Below are 15,869 nucleotides of genomic sequence, written 5' to 3'. Positions count from 1 at the left end.
TTTATTCCGGATTAATAATCCATAATTCTAAAAAAATAATAACAAACGAAGAATGAATTCACGATTTTAAACATAAGTGCGGTGCCCACGTACAGCCCAATAGTTTACTCTACGGGCCTACACTTTTTACACAATTAATTTTCACTCGATTGTAACAATGTTAACGCGACAAAAGGACTCGTCAAATCTTCACACAAATCCCTGATTCAAAAGAGCTTCATTCAGCCATAGCTTCATATTTGATAGGTTCATCATTTTCCCTCCACATTCTTTAACCTGTTTTCATTATATAACAAAGTCAATTAACAAAAATTGTTCACACACCTGACCACTTGAAAAGGACATAAAAAAGAAGAAGAACACCAAAATTAGTAAATAGGGAATTTGACTTACATTAAGTGTGAAGGTAAAATCCAATTTATCAGGAAATGTTGCAAATTTCGAACTTTGAACATCGAAGGAAGTTAATGATTCAAGAGCTTTGTATAGATATACCGCAACACCATCTCCTTTGTTGCAAATTATTCTTACATAAAACTCATTTTCTTCTACTTGAAATACATCCATCTTCACAATTTTCTTGCAAATTTGATGCTCCTTGTTCCAGTCCGAAGTTCGGTTCTTTTCCGGATTCTCAACTAAGTTTTTGTATTTCTCTATTTGATTCGTCAACGTTGGTTCAAGTTCTGCTATTTCAGTTTTTAATCTCTTCGCTTCTTTTTGTAAATCTTGAACATACGAAACCGCATCTCCAATGATTGATGCCTTATCCATCTGCATAGCCAAGCAAGTGTTCATTAGAACTGAACTCATTTTAGTGAAATTTAGTTACATTTTTATTTTTTTTATCGACTACGCTAGCTAGGAGAAATGAGCAGTACCTTGGTGATGTTAGGAACCAAAGCGCGTAAAGTGTAAAGGTTATGCTTCATCTGGACTCTCCTTCTTCTCTCCGTGCCTAAAATTCTCGAATTATCAACAGATGAATTCCGCTTGGAAGATGATGATGATGGTCTTGTTGATGTGGTTCCGGAAGAATAATCGTCTCCTTCATTCTCTTCATCTTCCTCTAGTACTGCGTCGATATCAATAGAACCAAATGATGGCATGGGATTCAACGAAATAGGATCAGAGGTAGTGGTAGTAGTACTCCCAGCAGCTGAGTAATTATTGATCAATTCGAACAAGTCTCCCGGAGTTGGAAAGAGCTGGTTCTTATTATACCTAGCACCATCATTGAAGTACATAAGCTCATTGTCAACTTGTTGTTGCTGATGAAAATTGCCATGATAATAATTTGTCCCGTAATCTATGATGGGTTCAACGAAATCCTCTCTAACTTGATCTATGAATTCTTCGAAACTCACATGGTTGATGAACTCATGAAGATCAAAATCACTACTGTGCATATTGGATGTTTGTTGTTGAAATGGTTGAAGATTACTAATGTCCATTGCTGGTTTCTCTTTGTTTTTCACTCTATAATGAAATGAACGTAAGCAAGCACTATTTCAAGTTAAGGATATATATGTGTTTGAATTGGCATCCTATTAAGTGTGAAAGGAATCTATGGTTTTAATTTGCTCTTAAATTTCTTTTCATTAAGAAGTTTATTTTCTCTTTAAGAAGGTTCGAAATCGAACAAAGAAAAAAAAAACCTTAATTTGCAACTTGACTTTTCCTTAACAAGATATTTCAATTCCAATCATTTTTTGGGTGCCATTATTGAAAAAGAAATTCCACTCAGACCCAAAAAGATGGTCAGTTAGATTTTCTTTTGGATTGCCTACTAATAATATACACGTCGTCCACTATGGGCCATAGGTACTCAAAATCGTCTATACCTAATTGCCTATGCAATGCTACGCTATATGCGCCTAATTGTATAAGTTTTTCATTTAACACATTTTTTCCTCTAAATAAAAAATTGAGCTCACCAAAGAAATCAAGAAATACGCACTGTCCCCGGCGACCTTAATTTGAGGGAGGGTGTAATGCTGCTGTTAAAATGATAGGTTTTTTTTTCCCCTCTATTTTACGAAAAGGTTTTAACACGATCAGAAAAAAGGTCACATAAAAGAAAAAAAGAAAAGAAACAAAAAACCTACAGAACGGTAGAAGCTTCACTTTTAATGGGAGAAGCAATACAAGAAGGAGGAGAAGATAACCACACATCAGACATGTGGAAATAGACAACAAAAGCTGCTAAGGAATGAGCCACATTATTGGTCTCACTTTTTTTTTTGACAAAACTGAACACAACGAATTCACCAAATTCTCTCTGATTCTGCTGATAATGTACTGAATGCGCCATGGGAACGGGAGATGTTTGTATTTCAAAGTGTTTATAATGACAAGAGCATCTCCTTCAATCAATATCCTTCCATCCTTTACTGGCAGTCAAATCTGTGGCGAGTAAGGCCCCAAAAGCTTCAGGTTCGACAGCGGTGGAGAAATTTAAAACTCTTCTTTGACAGCCTTGAAACTCAGCTTTACTGTCTCGTGCAACAACACTGCAAGCAAAGCCCTTAACCCCAGCAGCACCATCAAAGTTAACCTTGATCCTGTTAGGAGGAGGAGCTTCCCACTTATCCTTTTGAGTTTTAAGATATCAGTTTCAGTGGGCATGTGCTTGGTCTCATTAGTGTTGGCCAGGCCTCAAGATTGTACCAGTACATGGCTTATTTGAGAATGGACTGAATATTGAAACTTCCTCTGTTGATTATGATGTTGTTTATGGCCTTCCAGATGGCCCAAAAAAGGCACGCACCCATCTTCAGCTTACAATAGTCACCACCTTCATTAATCCACCTAGCTATATAATCTTACTGAGAATCATTTGGTGTTAAGCCGGTTCTGAGATTCATGGTAGAAGCAAAGAAAACAACTCATGTGGCCCATATTAATTAAAACGATAAAATTTAATATTATTTGTCATTATTTTTCTTATGTGACCCATATAAGGTTTTATTAAAAGTTTAATCTTTTTATAGAACATGGAGTGTGATTTTTTTATCCTTTTAAAATTTGATTCATAATTTTATAGATTTGAAATTCAATTGTTTATAAGCGGTTGAATTCAAAACGATAGATGGTAACGCTATATGACACGAAGTTTGTTAATTGCGGAAAAAATGGATTACACAATATGAAGATCAGTTCACGTTTTAAGCACGTGAAAATGTCAAAATTTTATTATTTTCTGGAAATCGAGGTTATGTTCATCTCGAATCAGCATGTTTGCATAGATATAAATTCCATCAAACATCCTCCTTTAGATAACTTGGCTTAAATCCTCTACTACACCCTTAGATTAGCATGATTGATAATACTAGTAACAATTTATATAACCAATATGATATAGGCGATCACACACGACATAAAGATTACATCGTTCACCTATATTTCGTAGGCTACATTCATGGTCAAAACCTCCCCGAAAATCTTTCATTATGATAACACGTTATTACATCGACACACTTCAAACAATCAACTAATTATGTAACCCACTAGCGATAAAGACTTAAAAACAAGAAGACGTATTACGAAGAGCTTATCTATTTTTTTTGTGTTTCTTCTTCCATAAACCTCCACCACTATGGTTGCTTCGACTTTAAACAAGAACATGAAGAACACCATGAATTCTAGATTCTCATATATGAACCCTAGAATTCCTATATTTCTCTCATACCCGCTCTCACTACAAGTCTCTCTTCTCACATAGATTTATCCTCGTCACCTGCCGTTGTAGGACTAAATAGTTGTGACCCTTGATCTCTCGTTATTGAGAGGATGATTTACCCTTCACGATATAAGCCATATTATATATTACTTATATCCTTGCTCTGCAAGGTTTAGAACTCCTAAAAACAGTCTCAACTTTTCCCTATCAATTAGAGTCAAAGGCTCGGAAAGACTCTCCTTTTAATTAAGAAACAAATTTCTTTTAGTTAACGTACCCCTTAGATTCCCCAATATTTATATTCTTTTAGTACTTATTTGAGTCACGTAATTTTAATTGCGAAGATACAGACGAGTCGAAACCAATAGCATACTTTAATTAGGAAATCCAAACAACTCAAACTAGGAAATCACATAACTTAGGAAACACCCAAGTTATGTTCTGGAGAGTTCCCAAGTTATGTTCCGGAATTACGAAACTATCTTTACAAAACAAAACCCCAAGAAACACCACCTTTGTGACGCTATCAAAACCGACGTCTTCACTCTAACAAAGCATAAAATTTTACCACCTTATACGAGGCCATCCTCTCGGACATCATCACTAGCAAGAATTAAAATTTTCCTGTACTTTGAGATTGAGCCACTACCTAAGACAAATCCTCCTTTACACTTGCACCACTGGAATAACTGTCTGTCGCTCTTCTAGCATCACTACAAACAACTTCTTCATAAAATTTATACAAGTTTTTGCATCGACTTGCATTAAACTACTTCGTTTTTAAGATAAATCATTATTCCACCTTGTGTAAAATACTTCTTCTTGGAGATACATGCCTGACACTTGACATTGTTTGAACTGAGTTGCCAAGCAATTCTAGATGGATTTTACCAACTTCAAGAACCAACAATCTTGAGTCATCCTCCATGTAGACAAAACATGTTACAATCTTCATTTGAAGGATTTCCGCATAGCACCACCATTATTCGAAATATTCTCCTGGAAATATTTGCAGACGCCAATTGAACCTACGAACGATCTTCTCTCTCAAAGAAAACACCTTAATTTAACACGAATCATAGTCACATCAAGCAAAGTTTTCCAATTTTCTTGATGTCATCCCATTCTTTGATCACCTTGATCGACTCATCATTATCCTGAACTATATCCTTTCGCTACAAACCAAGACTTTTTTTTCTTTCTTAAACCTCTTATTCAAAGCACCGAATCACTGCTATTTTTATTTATGGTCACCGCAACTTATCGAGAAACCGAGGTTACGTTCTTCTCGAACCGGCATGTTTCCAAAGAAGTAAATTCCATAAAACATCTTACTTTAGATAACTTAGTTCGAATACTCTACATATATCTTTAAATTAGCATAATTGATAATACTAGTATGAATATACAATCAATATGACAATAGACAATCACATACGACACAAATACGTGGTTCACCATCCTTTGTAGGCTACATCCACGACCAAAACCACGCACCCCGAGAATCTTTCATTATCATAACAAGTTATTACATCGACATACTTCAAACAATCAGCTAGTTATGTAACACACTAGCGATAAACGACTTAAAAACAACAAGACATATTACGAAGATCTTACCTCTTTCTTTATTCTTCTTCTTCCATAAACCTCCATCACCATGGTTGCTTCCACTTTAAACAAGAACATGAAGAACATCATGATTTCTATCTTCTCATATATAAACCCTAGAATTCCTAGATTTCTTCCATATCCGCTGTCACTACAAGTTTCTTTACTCACATATATTTTTCCCCATCACCCACCATTATACGACACAATGGTTGTGACCCTGGATCTCTCTCGTTATTGAGAGGATTATTTATCCTTTACCATATAAGGCCTCTTATAGTACATACTTACTCCCCAAGTCTTGGAACTCCTAAAAATAGCTTCATTCCTTAATTAGGAAACCACATAACTTAGGAAACAACGAAGTTGTGGTCCGGAAATTTCCGAAATTATCTTTACGGAACAAAATCCTAACAGCTATTACAGGCTCACTCTAATTTGATTTATTTATAATAAAATATAATATGATTTTTTTGTTGCAATAAAGTACGCATAATTTAGATGTATTTTTGTTCGAAAGAGAACAAAAATCATAACCAACTCGCCAAATAAGATGGATTCTAAATATTTATGTGAGTCCAACTATAATTAATATCTTAGTAACACATGAACACTTCACACTTATAATAAAAATAAATTTTAACCCAATTTATGGCTTATGGTGGCCGCGAGGACGAAGGTGGCAAAGCAAGAATGCTTTAATTGACGTTATATCTTTGGATTGTGAATGCACGAAGAGTTTATTGTTAGAAAAGATCTTATAGTCGAAGACTTTTCATTATCCAAATTCAATGCAACCTCATAAGTCACAATTTGAAATAGATCATGGAAGTGCAAGTTTAATGGTTGAAGGTGAAGCAGATTTTAAAATGTTAAAAGGATTGAGTCAATCCGATTAACACTTCATCTTTGGTCCACACAATCAACCGTCAGAAATGAAAAATAAGATTTAGAAACAAAATCAACCACAAGCTTGAGCATCATTCCTTGTAACGTTTTGGTTTGGATTCCAAGCTCGTAGTCTTTTTAAAGGAACCTTGGACATGGCAAGGAAAAAATGTAGAAGCCACCTTGTAAGCTATTAGACTATTCCACATCTTTTTCAAGCTTTGGAATAGTTTGGATTCAACCATTAGACTTGTAAGCTTGGCGACCATTAGGCTTGCTCTTAGAAAGACTATTTTAATTAGGTTACATAAATATTCAGAACTGTTCATGGTTAATAAATCAACTACAGCTTTTTGCTCCTCAAATTTCATTTTACTATTCCTCTAACCAAAAGAGCTTTAGATAAGAACTAAAATAACCTTCCAGCTCAATGACAGAGGGCTGGATCACTGTACGTAGGGGAGCCTGACAAGATGTGCAGATACCTCGACAGCAAATTCATTCTGAAATGTGTATATGATCTCATTCGATCACGGAACTCCGTCCCAATACTCAGTACCGCTAACTATTTTATTACGATGAGGATTGAGGATAAGAGCTTTAACTAATAATCGTCATCATCGTGATGATCAGGACAAACTAACTACTCAGGTTACTATTTAGAAATAAAACAGAAGTACGGATTACTTTAATTAATCTCCAAACAGAACACTAGATATTCGTGTTTTTATATGAGCTGCATATGGATGGAACCCTAAGACTTGGGGAGGAGTCATAAACAAAAAAGATTGTGGAACACACGCAATGGATGAGTTCTAACGTCTGATCAGTGGAATCATACACAATCATCACTTTGTCTGTGTGTTCTAATTACTGGTTAGCTTATGAATCTTGATTATTTAAATGTTGATAATGTTCGACACCTTGGATAATATCACTTATAAAGGACACGAAGGTACTTGACTAAAAGCAAATGAAAGTGTGCACCACGTGTTGCACTCACTTTTGTCCGTGGCTTTGTGGCCAACTAGGATCACTTTCAGTTTGGTAAACCTGACTAAATACTACTGTTCATGGACATAGACGTGTAAATGTCGGCATCAATTATAGGTGAAATGCCTGCCACTAATAGTGAGTACATGCTTGGTTCTATGTTTGCTAGCAGCCTCCCCCAGATATCTCTCCCCAAGATTCCTGTTCCCCGTCCCTGTTTGCTGGTAACCTCTCTTCGTGGATCGGCTCTCTGTCAGAACTGATATTGCAATTGGGTTCCTAGAACTTCTGAGTGTTCACTGTTCAGTAATTTATTTTATCGAAGGATAAGTTAAAATCTGTTGTAGGCTGAGAAGGGGAGCTGTATGGAAAACCTGTACGTTGCTCTCTCAAAAAAAGCTATCGAGCCCAAACTAACACGTTATTTTGGGACTAATGATTATGCCTTAGTTGATAAGATCTCTTTGCAAGACTTCGATGGCTATTCCTCACTGATGCTATTTTTAAGTTTCTTGTATTAGACATAGGCATTTTAAATATCTTTACATTTCTAGAACTTGTAATAAGGGGGCACGTTCTTTAGCAGCTAGGGCTAGAAAATACTCTTGTTTCATGTTTTGGACCTTCCCTGCCTTATGGTTGTCTAGCCAGAAAGCCCTTTGGCCTTTGGAGTGTGAGCTTTAAACAAAAAAAAAAGGTGAAATGATTTAGATGCACGCACACAAATTAAGTGCGATCCATATGTTAAGAAAACCTTGGGTTTCCATTTTCTGGCCTATTCCATACTGAAATGGGTTTACCTTTTCGTCGGTTTCCACTTTGAGGTCGGTTTTCTAATCTAGGTAGTTTAGAGTTTTTGAAAGAGTTTAGTTTCATAATAGAAGACTAATATTTTGTGGCCAAGCTTTCGTTAAGTGTATACAGAATTAAAATTGTAGGTTGGTAGACATCCCCTAAAAGATTGGTGAATCCCTATATTTAGGGTTTTGTCTCTTTGTTAGGGATGGGTCGAGTGTTACCGTAAGGGTGAATAACCATGTGAGAGAAAAACTTAAGAGGATAATGGTATTCTAGAGTTCATGGTTTAGGGATTTGCCTTAAATCAAGTTTCCGGAGAGTCCCATGTTTCTCATTTGTTACTGGCAACCGTGAAGATGGTGTGGAAGATAAGATCTATGAGGCTGATTTTAAAAATGGTTTAGACAGTTGGTTTCTATAGTTTTTCCAATGGTATTCTCGGGTATGTCTTGTTGACACTTTGTGTTTGAATTTTGTTTTCTGGATTGCGGAAAGAGCATGTAATGCTCTTCGGTTTAATAGAAGTTTTTTTTGGTAGTGTTGACCGTGGATGTAGCATATAAAGGTGAACCACATGTATATTGTGTTGTATATGTAATTCTTTATCTTCCATCTCTCTTATTACTTTTTCATGTTTGATTCAAATCAACAATTGCCCTTTGCGAGCCTGTGTTTCGCTGAGCCTCTGGACGAGCTGGTATGATTGAACCTGGAATTTAACGATAGTTTATTGTTCGGGCATAGAAATATTGTTCGAAGATAATGTTTCAACCAGTGTTTACACAAAGACATGTTTGTGGTGTAATTTACAAATCGGAGGTTCAACTTTGTAGAAGTGTATGTTTTTCGTTTGGTTTTTTATGATGTAGTATGGGATGCAAAATTAAGCTGAATGAGATGGAATACATGTATACATACTCCTTGAAGGTTGTTAGTAACCATACACTGTTAGGAAAGGTATTACAAAGTTTGAAGAAAGAATGAGGTCGTCAACACCTCGAAGTTATGCACGAGATATTATATATTTATATTGTTAAATATATGTTAAAGTATTCTTGGTGGCTTGCACGTACTATCAAGAGTGTGCCCGATCTCGAAATCATGTTGTAATACCCCGATTTCGGCAGTGGTTCGCCGATGGAACATAATATAAGTAATGGTTTGTCCTTTCCTAACACCGAGGCCTTTTCAGCACCATTGGCTCCAGCGTTGGCAGAAAACTCAGAAGTTAAGCATGCTCGGGGGAGAAATCTAGGTATGGGTGACCATCCGGGAAGTTGTTGCTGGATGATCGCAGCGACGCCCGTTGAAAATCCCACACTGCCGGATAACCGCAGTGGCTAAGTGGGGACAATATCGGTGGAAGGTACAGGTCATTACAAATGGTATTAGAGACCATGACGAGTCATCTGTCGAGGGTAGGAAGGTACGCTGGAAGGGGTTAATCCAGTTGCTTCTTTCATGAGGGGCAGGGAACGTCGGAGATCTGAGCTTGAAAATATATTTTGCAGCTGAGGACGACTCCAATTTAAGGTGGTGGTATTGGAATACCCTGATTTCGGCAATGGTTCTCTGATTGAATGGAATATAAGTAATGGTTTGTCATTTCCTAACACCGAGGCCTTTTCAGAACAATTGGCTCCAGAGTCAGCAGAAAACTCTGCAGTTAAGTGTGCTTGGGCGGGAGCAATCCAGGGATGGGTGACCATCCGGGAAGTTGTTGCTGGATGACCGTAGCGATGCCCGTTAAAAACTCCAAACTGCCGGATAACCACAGTGTCTAAATGAGGACAATGTCGGTGGAAGGGATGGGTCATTAAACATTTACCTCATCATTATGGGAATTCAGACGGAATATATTATGAGTAAGTATGTTAGTTGTGATGGTGGTAAAGAGTATGCCAGATATTAGTGATGGCTTTAGAAATTGCTCGAAGGATTAAGCATGTTAATCATAGTGGAGACATCTGACAGTTTGTTTCGGATACACAATAATCATGATATATGATGGAGTACGATATATTATGAGCTTCAAAAGTAATTCTTTTCAGCACAATTGGCTTCATAGTCGGCAGAAAACTCTGCAGTTAAGTGTGTTTCGGCGGGAGCATTCCAGGGATGGGTGACCATCCGGGAAGTTGCTGCTGGATGACCGTAGCGATACCCGTTAAAAACCCCACACTGCCGGATAACCACAGTGTCTAAATGAGGACAATATCGGTGGAAGGGATGGGTCATTAAACATGTACCTCATCATTATGGGAATTCAGACGGAATATATTATGAGTAAGTATGTTAGATGTAATGGTGGTAAAGAGTATGCAGATATTAGTGATGGCTTTAGAAAATGCTCGAAGGATTAAGCATGTTAATCATAGTGGAGACATCTGAAAGTTTGTTTCGGATACACAATAATCATGATATATGATGGAGTATGATATATGATGAGCTTCAAAAGTAATTCTATGTGTATATCAAAATGATGAACAACTCTGGTGGAAGATGGAGGTGATTTCATATGATTTTGTCATGCTTGATAGCATGACCCGGGGTGGAAATTGTTAGAAAAACATTGGGTTCCTTGTTTTGGGCCTATTCTATAATGAAATGGGTTTTCCTATATTGAGATGTTTCCACATTGAGGTCGGTTTCCTAAACTAGGTAGTATATAGTTTTGGAAAGAGTTTACTTTCCTAATCAGAGACTAATACCTGGTGACCAAGTTTGTGTTCTATATATAACTATAATTGTAGGTTTATAGACATCCAACCTAGAAGAATGATAATTCCTTGTGCTTAGAATTTTGGCATTTTTGTTAGGAGGGTCGAGCGTTACCGTGAGGGTCAATAAATCTGTGAGAAAAAAACTTGTAGAGAGAGGATTTTGGTGTTCTAGTATTTAGGGTTTAAGGCTTCATCTTAACCCAAGTTTCTAGAGAGTTTCCATGTTTCTCATTTGTTACTAGAAACCTTGAATATTTTGTGGAATTAGATCTATGAGGATAGTTTGAAGAATGGTTTAGACATTTGGTTTCTATGGTTTGTCGATATGTCTTGTTGACTATTTTTATTTGACTTTTCTTCCGTGGGTTGCGAAAAGAGCATGTAATGGTCTTTGATTTAATTGAAGTTTTTTTGGTGGTGTTGGCCGTGGATGTAGCATGTAAAGGTGAATCATATATATCTTGTGTTGTTTATGTGCTTTTTTTTATCTTTTGTCTCTCTTATTATTTCTCCATGTTTGGTTTAAATCACCAATTTTCCTTTGTGATCATATGTTTCGCTGCGATCAGGGTGCCAATTTTCCCTACACCATTTGTAATTTGGAATTTATTAGTGTAGACTTTATACGATTATTGAGGAAGGGAAAAATAAAATAAAAAATCTTGATTAACTGAATTATTTACGGTTGATGAAATTTCGCACATCCTAATACAGAAGTAGCTTTGTACATGGGAGACGTTTCTGAGTTGGAAAGTCATGCTTAAAAAGTAAAATAAAAAGTTTGAGAGTCAAAACATACAAAAAAGGGTTAATCTTCTAATTTCAAGGATCTATAAAAATATTTTTTGAAAAGAAAAACTAGACTCTTGCGAAATGAGTCCGCAAGTATAAGTGGATTACAAGTATAAGCCTGTTTTTTCCTTCTTCATCTACTGAAGATTATATGAATTTGGAGAAACCTTTTTTTCTGAAGTAGAAGTCAAACAAGTGACTGATCAGTTTGGCGCTAATAAAAGTCTGAAGCATGTATATGGTTTTACAATGAAATTCTATAAATATGCTTGGGATATCATTAAGTATGATCTTATGCTTGTTGTGAAGGAATTTGAGACTACGGCATGCTTTGATTGGAGGGTAAATTGTACTAATATCACTTTGATCCCTAAGTATTGTGGGGTTGTTTTTCTTCATAATTTTAGACCTATTAATTAACTTAATTAGAAGTGTCTTATTTCTGAATTATTGGTTGAAATAATTAAATTGGTTATGCATTCTATCATTTGTGATTTCCAGGGGCCTTTCGTGCATGGAATGCAGATACAAGACGAAATTCTAATAGCTCCTGAACCTATTGATGCTAAGTTAAGGTCTAATAAAACTGGTGTGATTTATAAGGTGGATTTTGAAAAAGCATTTGATAATTTAAACTGGAACGGTGTGGACATTACTTTGGCTAAGTTTGGTTTTAGAATGTTGTGGAGAAGCTGGAACAAATGGTGTATTTCTACCTCGATATTTATAGTTCTATAAAAAGGCGAAGCTACTAATCCCTTTAGAAACCAAAAAAGTATTAGGCAGGGAAATGATGTGTCCCCTTTCCATTTAATTCTTTTTCAGAGGTGTTATCTTTAATTTCAAAAAATATTTAAATGTTGGCCTGATTTCAGGTTTTGATGTGGCACAATAAGGTATTGCACTTTGCTATTTCCAGTTCAGATGACCAAATATTTTTCTGAATGATGAAGAAGTTCAGTTACAAAACTTAAAATATATTCTTTTAGCTTTTGTAGTTGTGTCTGGATTGAAATTAATTTCAGAAAAAGATTTATTGTTGGATTAAGACAAATGCATAATTAGGAAGTTGGTACATATATATATTGTTGTTCTTGTTCTCAACTACCTATGAATTATCTGGGAGTTTCATTAGGGACCAAATCTAAAATTAGAACATTTTGGAATGGTATTGTTAAAAAAGATTTAATCATAAGAAAGCTACTTGGAAAAATTATTATTTGTCTGAAGGCCAAAGACTTATTATGATACAAAGTGTATTATCAAGTCCGCCTATTTGTTTATTTCTTTTTGTTTCAAAATCCTAGAATTAGAATCATGCATAAGTTCTCATGGGGATCTAACAACTCAGCTAAAAACAGAAATTGGATATCCTTGTCTAATGTCACTTTGCCGAAATGCAGAAGGGGAATATGAATCAAGAAGCTGCAAATTCTAAACAAGGTTTTGCACTCAAAATGGATATGGAGGTACGGGTCGGATAAGCAGGCTTTGTGGTAAAGATTCATAAATCATAAATTTAAAGTTGCACCTGAAGCTTTGTTCCCTAAACACAAAAATAGATCGTTCTGCCACTATCCTCGGTCTGGTGTCTTGAAAGCTAAAGAATTTATTAAGTTTGATTCTAAGTTGATGGTAAGGAATGGAGAGAGTATTCAATTCTGGAATGATATGTGGACATGTAAGATTCCTTTAAGTTCTGTTTTTCCTGTTGTTTATAAGACTTCGAAGAAAAAAAGGGCAACGATAAAAGACATGGTGCTTACTGAGGGTGCTTGGAATTTGCATTTCTATAGAAATATGAATGTATATGAACTATTAGAGGTGGTGCAACTCTTAAAACAAAGTGAAGAACCAGTTGTGACTTTGGAGGATGATGACAGAAAATGGAGATATGGCAAATGCTTTTCTGCAGCAAATGCTTATAAATATAAGGATTTTTGTGCTTTCCAGACAAGGTATGTGTAAGGATCCTTGAGCTCTTCAATGCTATTTGACTAGTCTAGCGATGATCAAATACGTATTAGCCGATAATAACACGAACGTTAATTGATATGAATTAATTTAACCACGAACTAGATTCGAAACTAGTCCCGTTAGATAGAACACTAAAAGTTATAGGGAATGTACTACTCGAACGTGTCATTCGGACACATGAAGAAGAAGATATCGTCAGATTATTACGAAGGGCAGAACCGTTATTTTATATCTTAGCCGCCTTGGCTGCCCGCAGGTGCCTATAGCCTTTGTGGTTATCTCAATCGAGTAGATTAACTCGTTATTCTCTCTTTTTCTTCATTATTCTTCTTTCTTCTTCTTCTTCTTTCTTTCTCTCTGTTTCTTCGTTCTTCTTCTTGTTCTTCGCTTGTGAGAGGCATATGAGATGAGAGTGAGATTTAATTGAGTAGTATCAGCGATGGGGTTGTGTGAATGATGAAGAAGTTGAAATTGAATGAGTTCGAGAAAGGAAGAAGTTGATGTTGTTGTGATTTGAATTTGAGGTTTCTCTGTGAATCGATGAAGGCGAGGATGTTAATGATAAATTGATGATAGAATTAAGTAACTAAGAGGGGTTTCTGTTTAATTATTTTTGTGTAACTGTTTTCTCGAAGAATCAGTGAATTAGGGATTACAAGGAATTCAGAATATGAGTTTGAAGATTAAATTGAGGTTTTAAAGGGGGAGATTTGAGATGGGTTTTGATCAGGTATGAAGTTGTAATATGTGCATGGGTTTAATTTCGATTTAACTTACTCATATTCTTCCCCAAATTTGGAAATTAGGGTTTCGGTGTTGAGAATTGAGAATTGAATTGGAGTCTTCTGAGAATAGAAGATGGTGATGAAGATTAGGAGTATGACATCGAGAAAACAAGAATACAATGGAGGAAACCAGTTAGTGATGGTGGTGTCAGTTCAGGTGTTGATTCAATTCAAGAAGAATCAGATAAGGTAATTAAGGGTTCTCTTATTTCAATCTGTTTTCATAGAATTAAGGATGAAATGATGATATTTAGATTGGGTTGTGTTTATATTGAAGTTGTGTGATTATTAATTGACTTATAGTTGAGTTAGATAAATGGGGTATGTGATGGAGATGAAATTGTTTACCTGTTGATGTTGTTTTAAGATGATTGGCAGGGAAGAATATTTATTGGCATGTGGGGAAGAACATGTTTGTATTGATGGTGTTGTTGCACAAAGATGGAACTGTCAGTGTTGGTGTTTACTGGTGCAGGGATAGCTGGCTACATATTATGAGATTTGAGTAATGTATGTGCTAATTGAGCAGATGTGGAATGAGTGGGTAAATGTAGGTATTACAGATAGACAATGTTATCCCAGTTGAAGCTTATATGTATGAAATAGGATTGAGACAACGTTGAAGGATGTTATACTGTGGTTGAGTTCTTGGTGGTGATATTTACTTGAGGTTGAATTGAGGGAGATGTGTTGGGTTATAGTGAACTGAATAAGGGATGATATGGCTGTGTAAGTATGAAAAGGTAGTGACAATGAAATAGAGAATGAAGATATAGTTGTTAATATCCAGAAGAGTATGTAGATGAATTGAGAAATCACAGATGTGAAGTTGGAGATGTTGCTGATGCTGACATGAAGTTGTAGGTGATGTTGGTTTGGTAAGTACAGGATCATGGAGTGGTTAAGGAGTTGAGTTGCAAAGTTATGGGGTTAGTATGAATTGCAGGGTATGCGATTGGTGTCAATGTTGTAAGATATAGGAAAGAGTTAGAGTGGTGATGAATTTGCTGAAAAGATGGATGAGAACTGACTGAGAATCTGATGTTATATGATTGAGTTATAGGAATAAAGGTTTGATGAGTGTGTGGAGTTGAATCTCTTGGAGAAGCTTAGAGCTGTAACTGCAGGTAATTAAGCTGTAATTGTATTTGTAAATTGATTCTGAAGTTTACTTAAGAATATATGAGTTGAGTTATGTTTGAGTTTTGATTTGTGCAAGAGACTTAGCATGAGTCTTTTCAGCTTAGGTGACTTTGTCTAGTGTTTCTGACTCAGTTATATGACTGAGCTAAGTTAACCCTTTTAACCTGAGTTGAATCGGTTAGACTCAGTGACCAGACCAGTAGACCGTTGACTTTGACCTGGACTTGAACGTTGACTGTAAGCTGACCCTTGACCGTTAGTTCGACCATTAGTGACTGTTAGTTGACTTTGGTAGACTTGGGCTGAGGTCATTTTTCTTAGTTAGATGTTTTGGAAGTCTTGTGGTCTGCATTGGACTTTGGTTTCTTCTACAAAGTTATAGATACTCATAAGACTTAGCTATTGGACTATAGAACCAACCCAATTGGATTAGTAAACTCTTAGTTATATTAAAGGTAGATAATGAGATACCATAAT

The 15,869-nt window shown here is 36.0% G+C and overlaps 1 protein-coding gene across 1 annotated transcript; it reads right to left on the bottom strand.

The window, feature by feature from the left end:
- On the bottom strand, window positions 1-1,526 carry LOC113338224 (transcription factor FER-LIKE IRON DEFICIENCY-INDUCED TRANSCRIPTION FACTOR-like). Its single transcript, XM_026583679.1, has 3 exons — window positions 882-1,526; window positions 394-774; window positions 1-276 (listed from the first exon to the last, which is right to left on the bottom strand). Exons 1-3 carry the CDS (start codon window positions 1,452-1,454, stop codon window positions 190-192), a joined length of 1,041 nt encoding a protein of 346 aa, XP_026439464.1. The 5' UTR covers window positions 1,455-1,526; the 3' UTR covers window positions 1-189.
- Window positions 1,527-15,869: the final 14,343 nt, after the last annotated feature.

Source organism: Papaver somniferum, unplaced genomic scaffold, assembly GCF_003573695.1.
Source record: "Papaver somniferum cultivar HN1 unplaced genomic scaffold, ASM357369v1 unplaced-scaffold_19, whole genome shotgun sequence".
Lineage (NCBI taxonomy): Eukaryota > Viridiplantae > Streptophyta > Magnoliopsida > Ranunculales > Papaveraceae > Papaver > Papaver somniferum.
The sequence above is the reverse complement of the archived record's forward strand: the minus strand, read 5'-3'. Positions and strand labels throughout refer to the sequence as shown.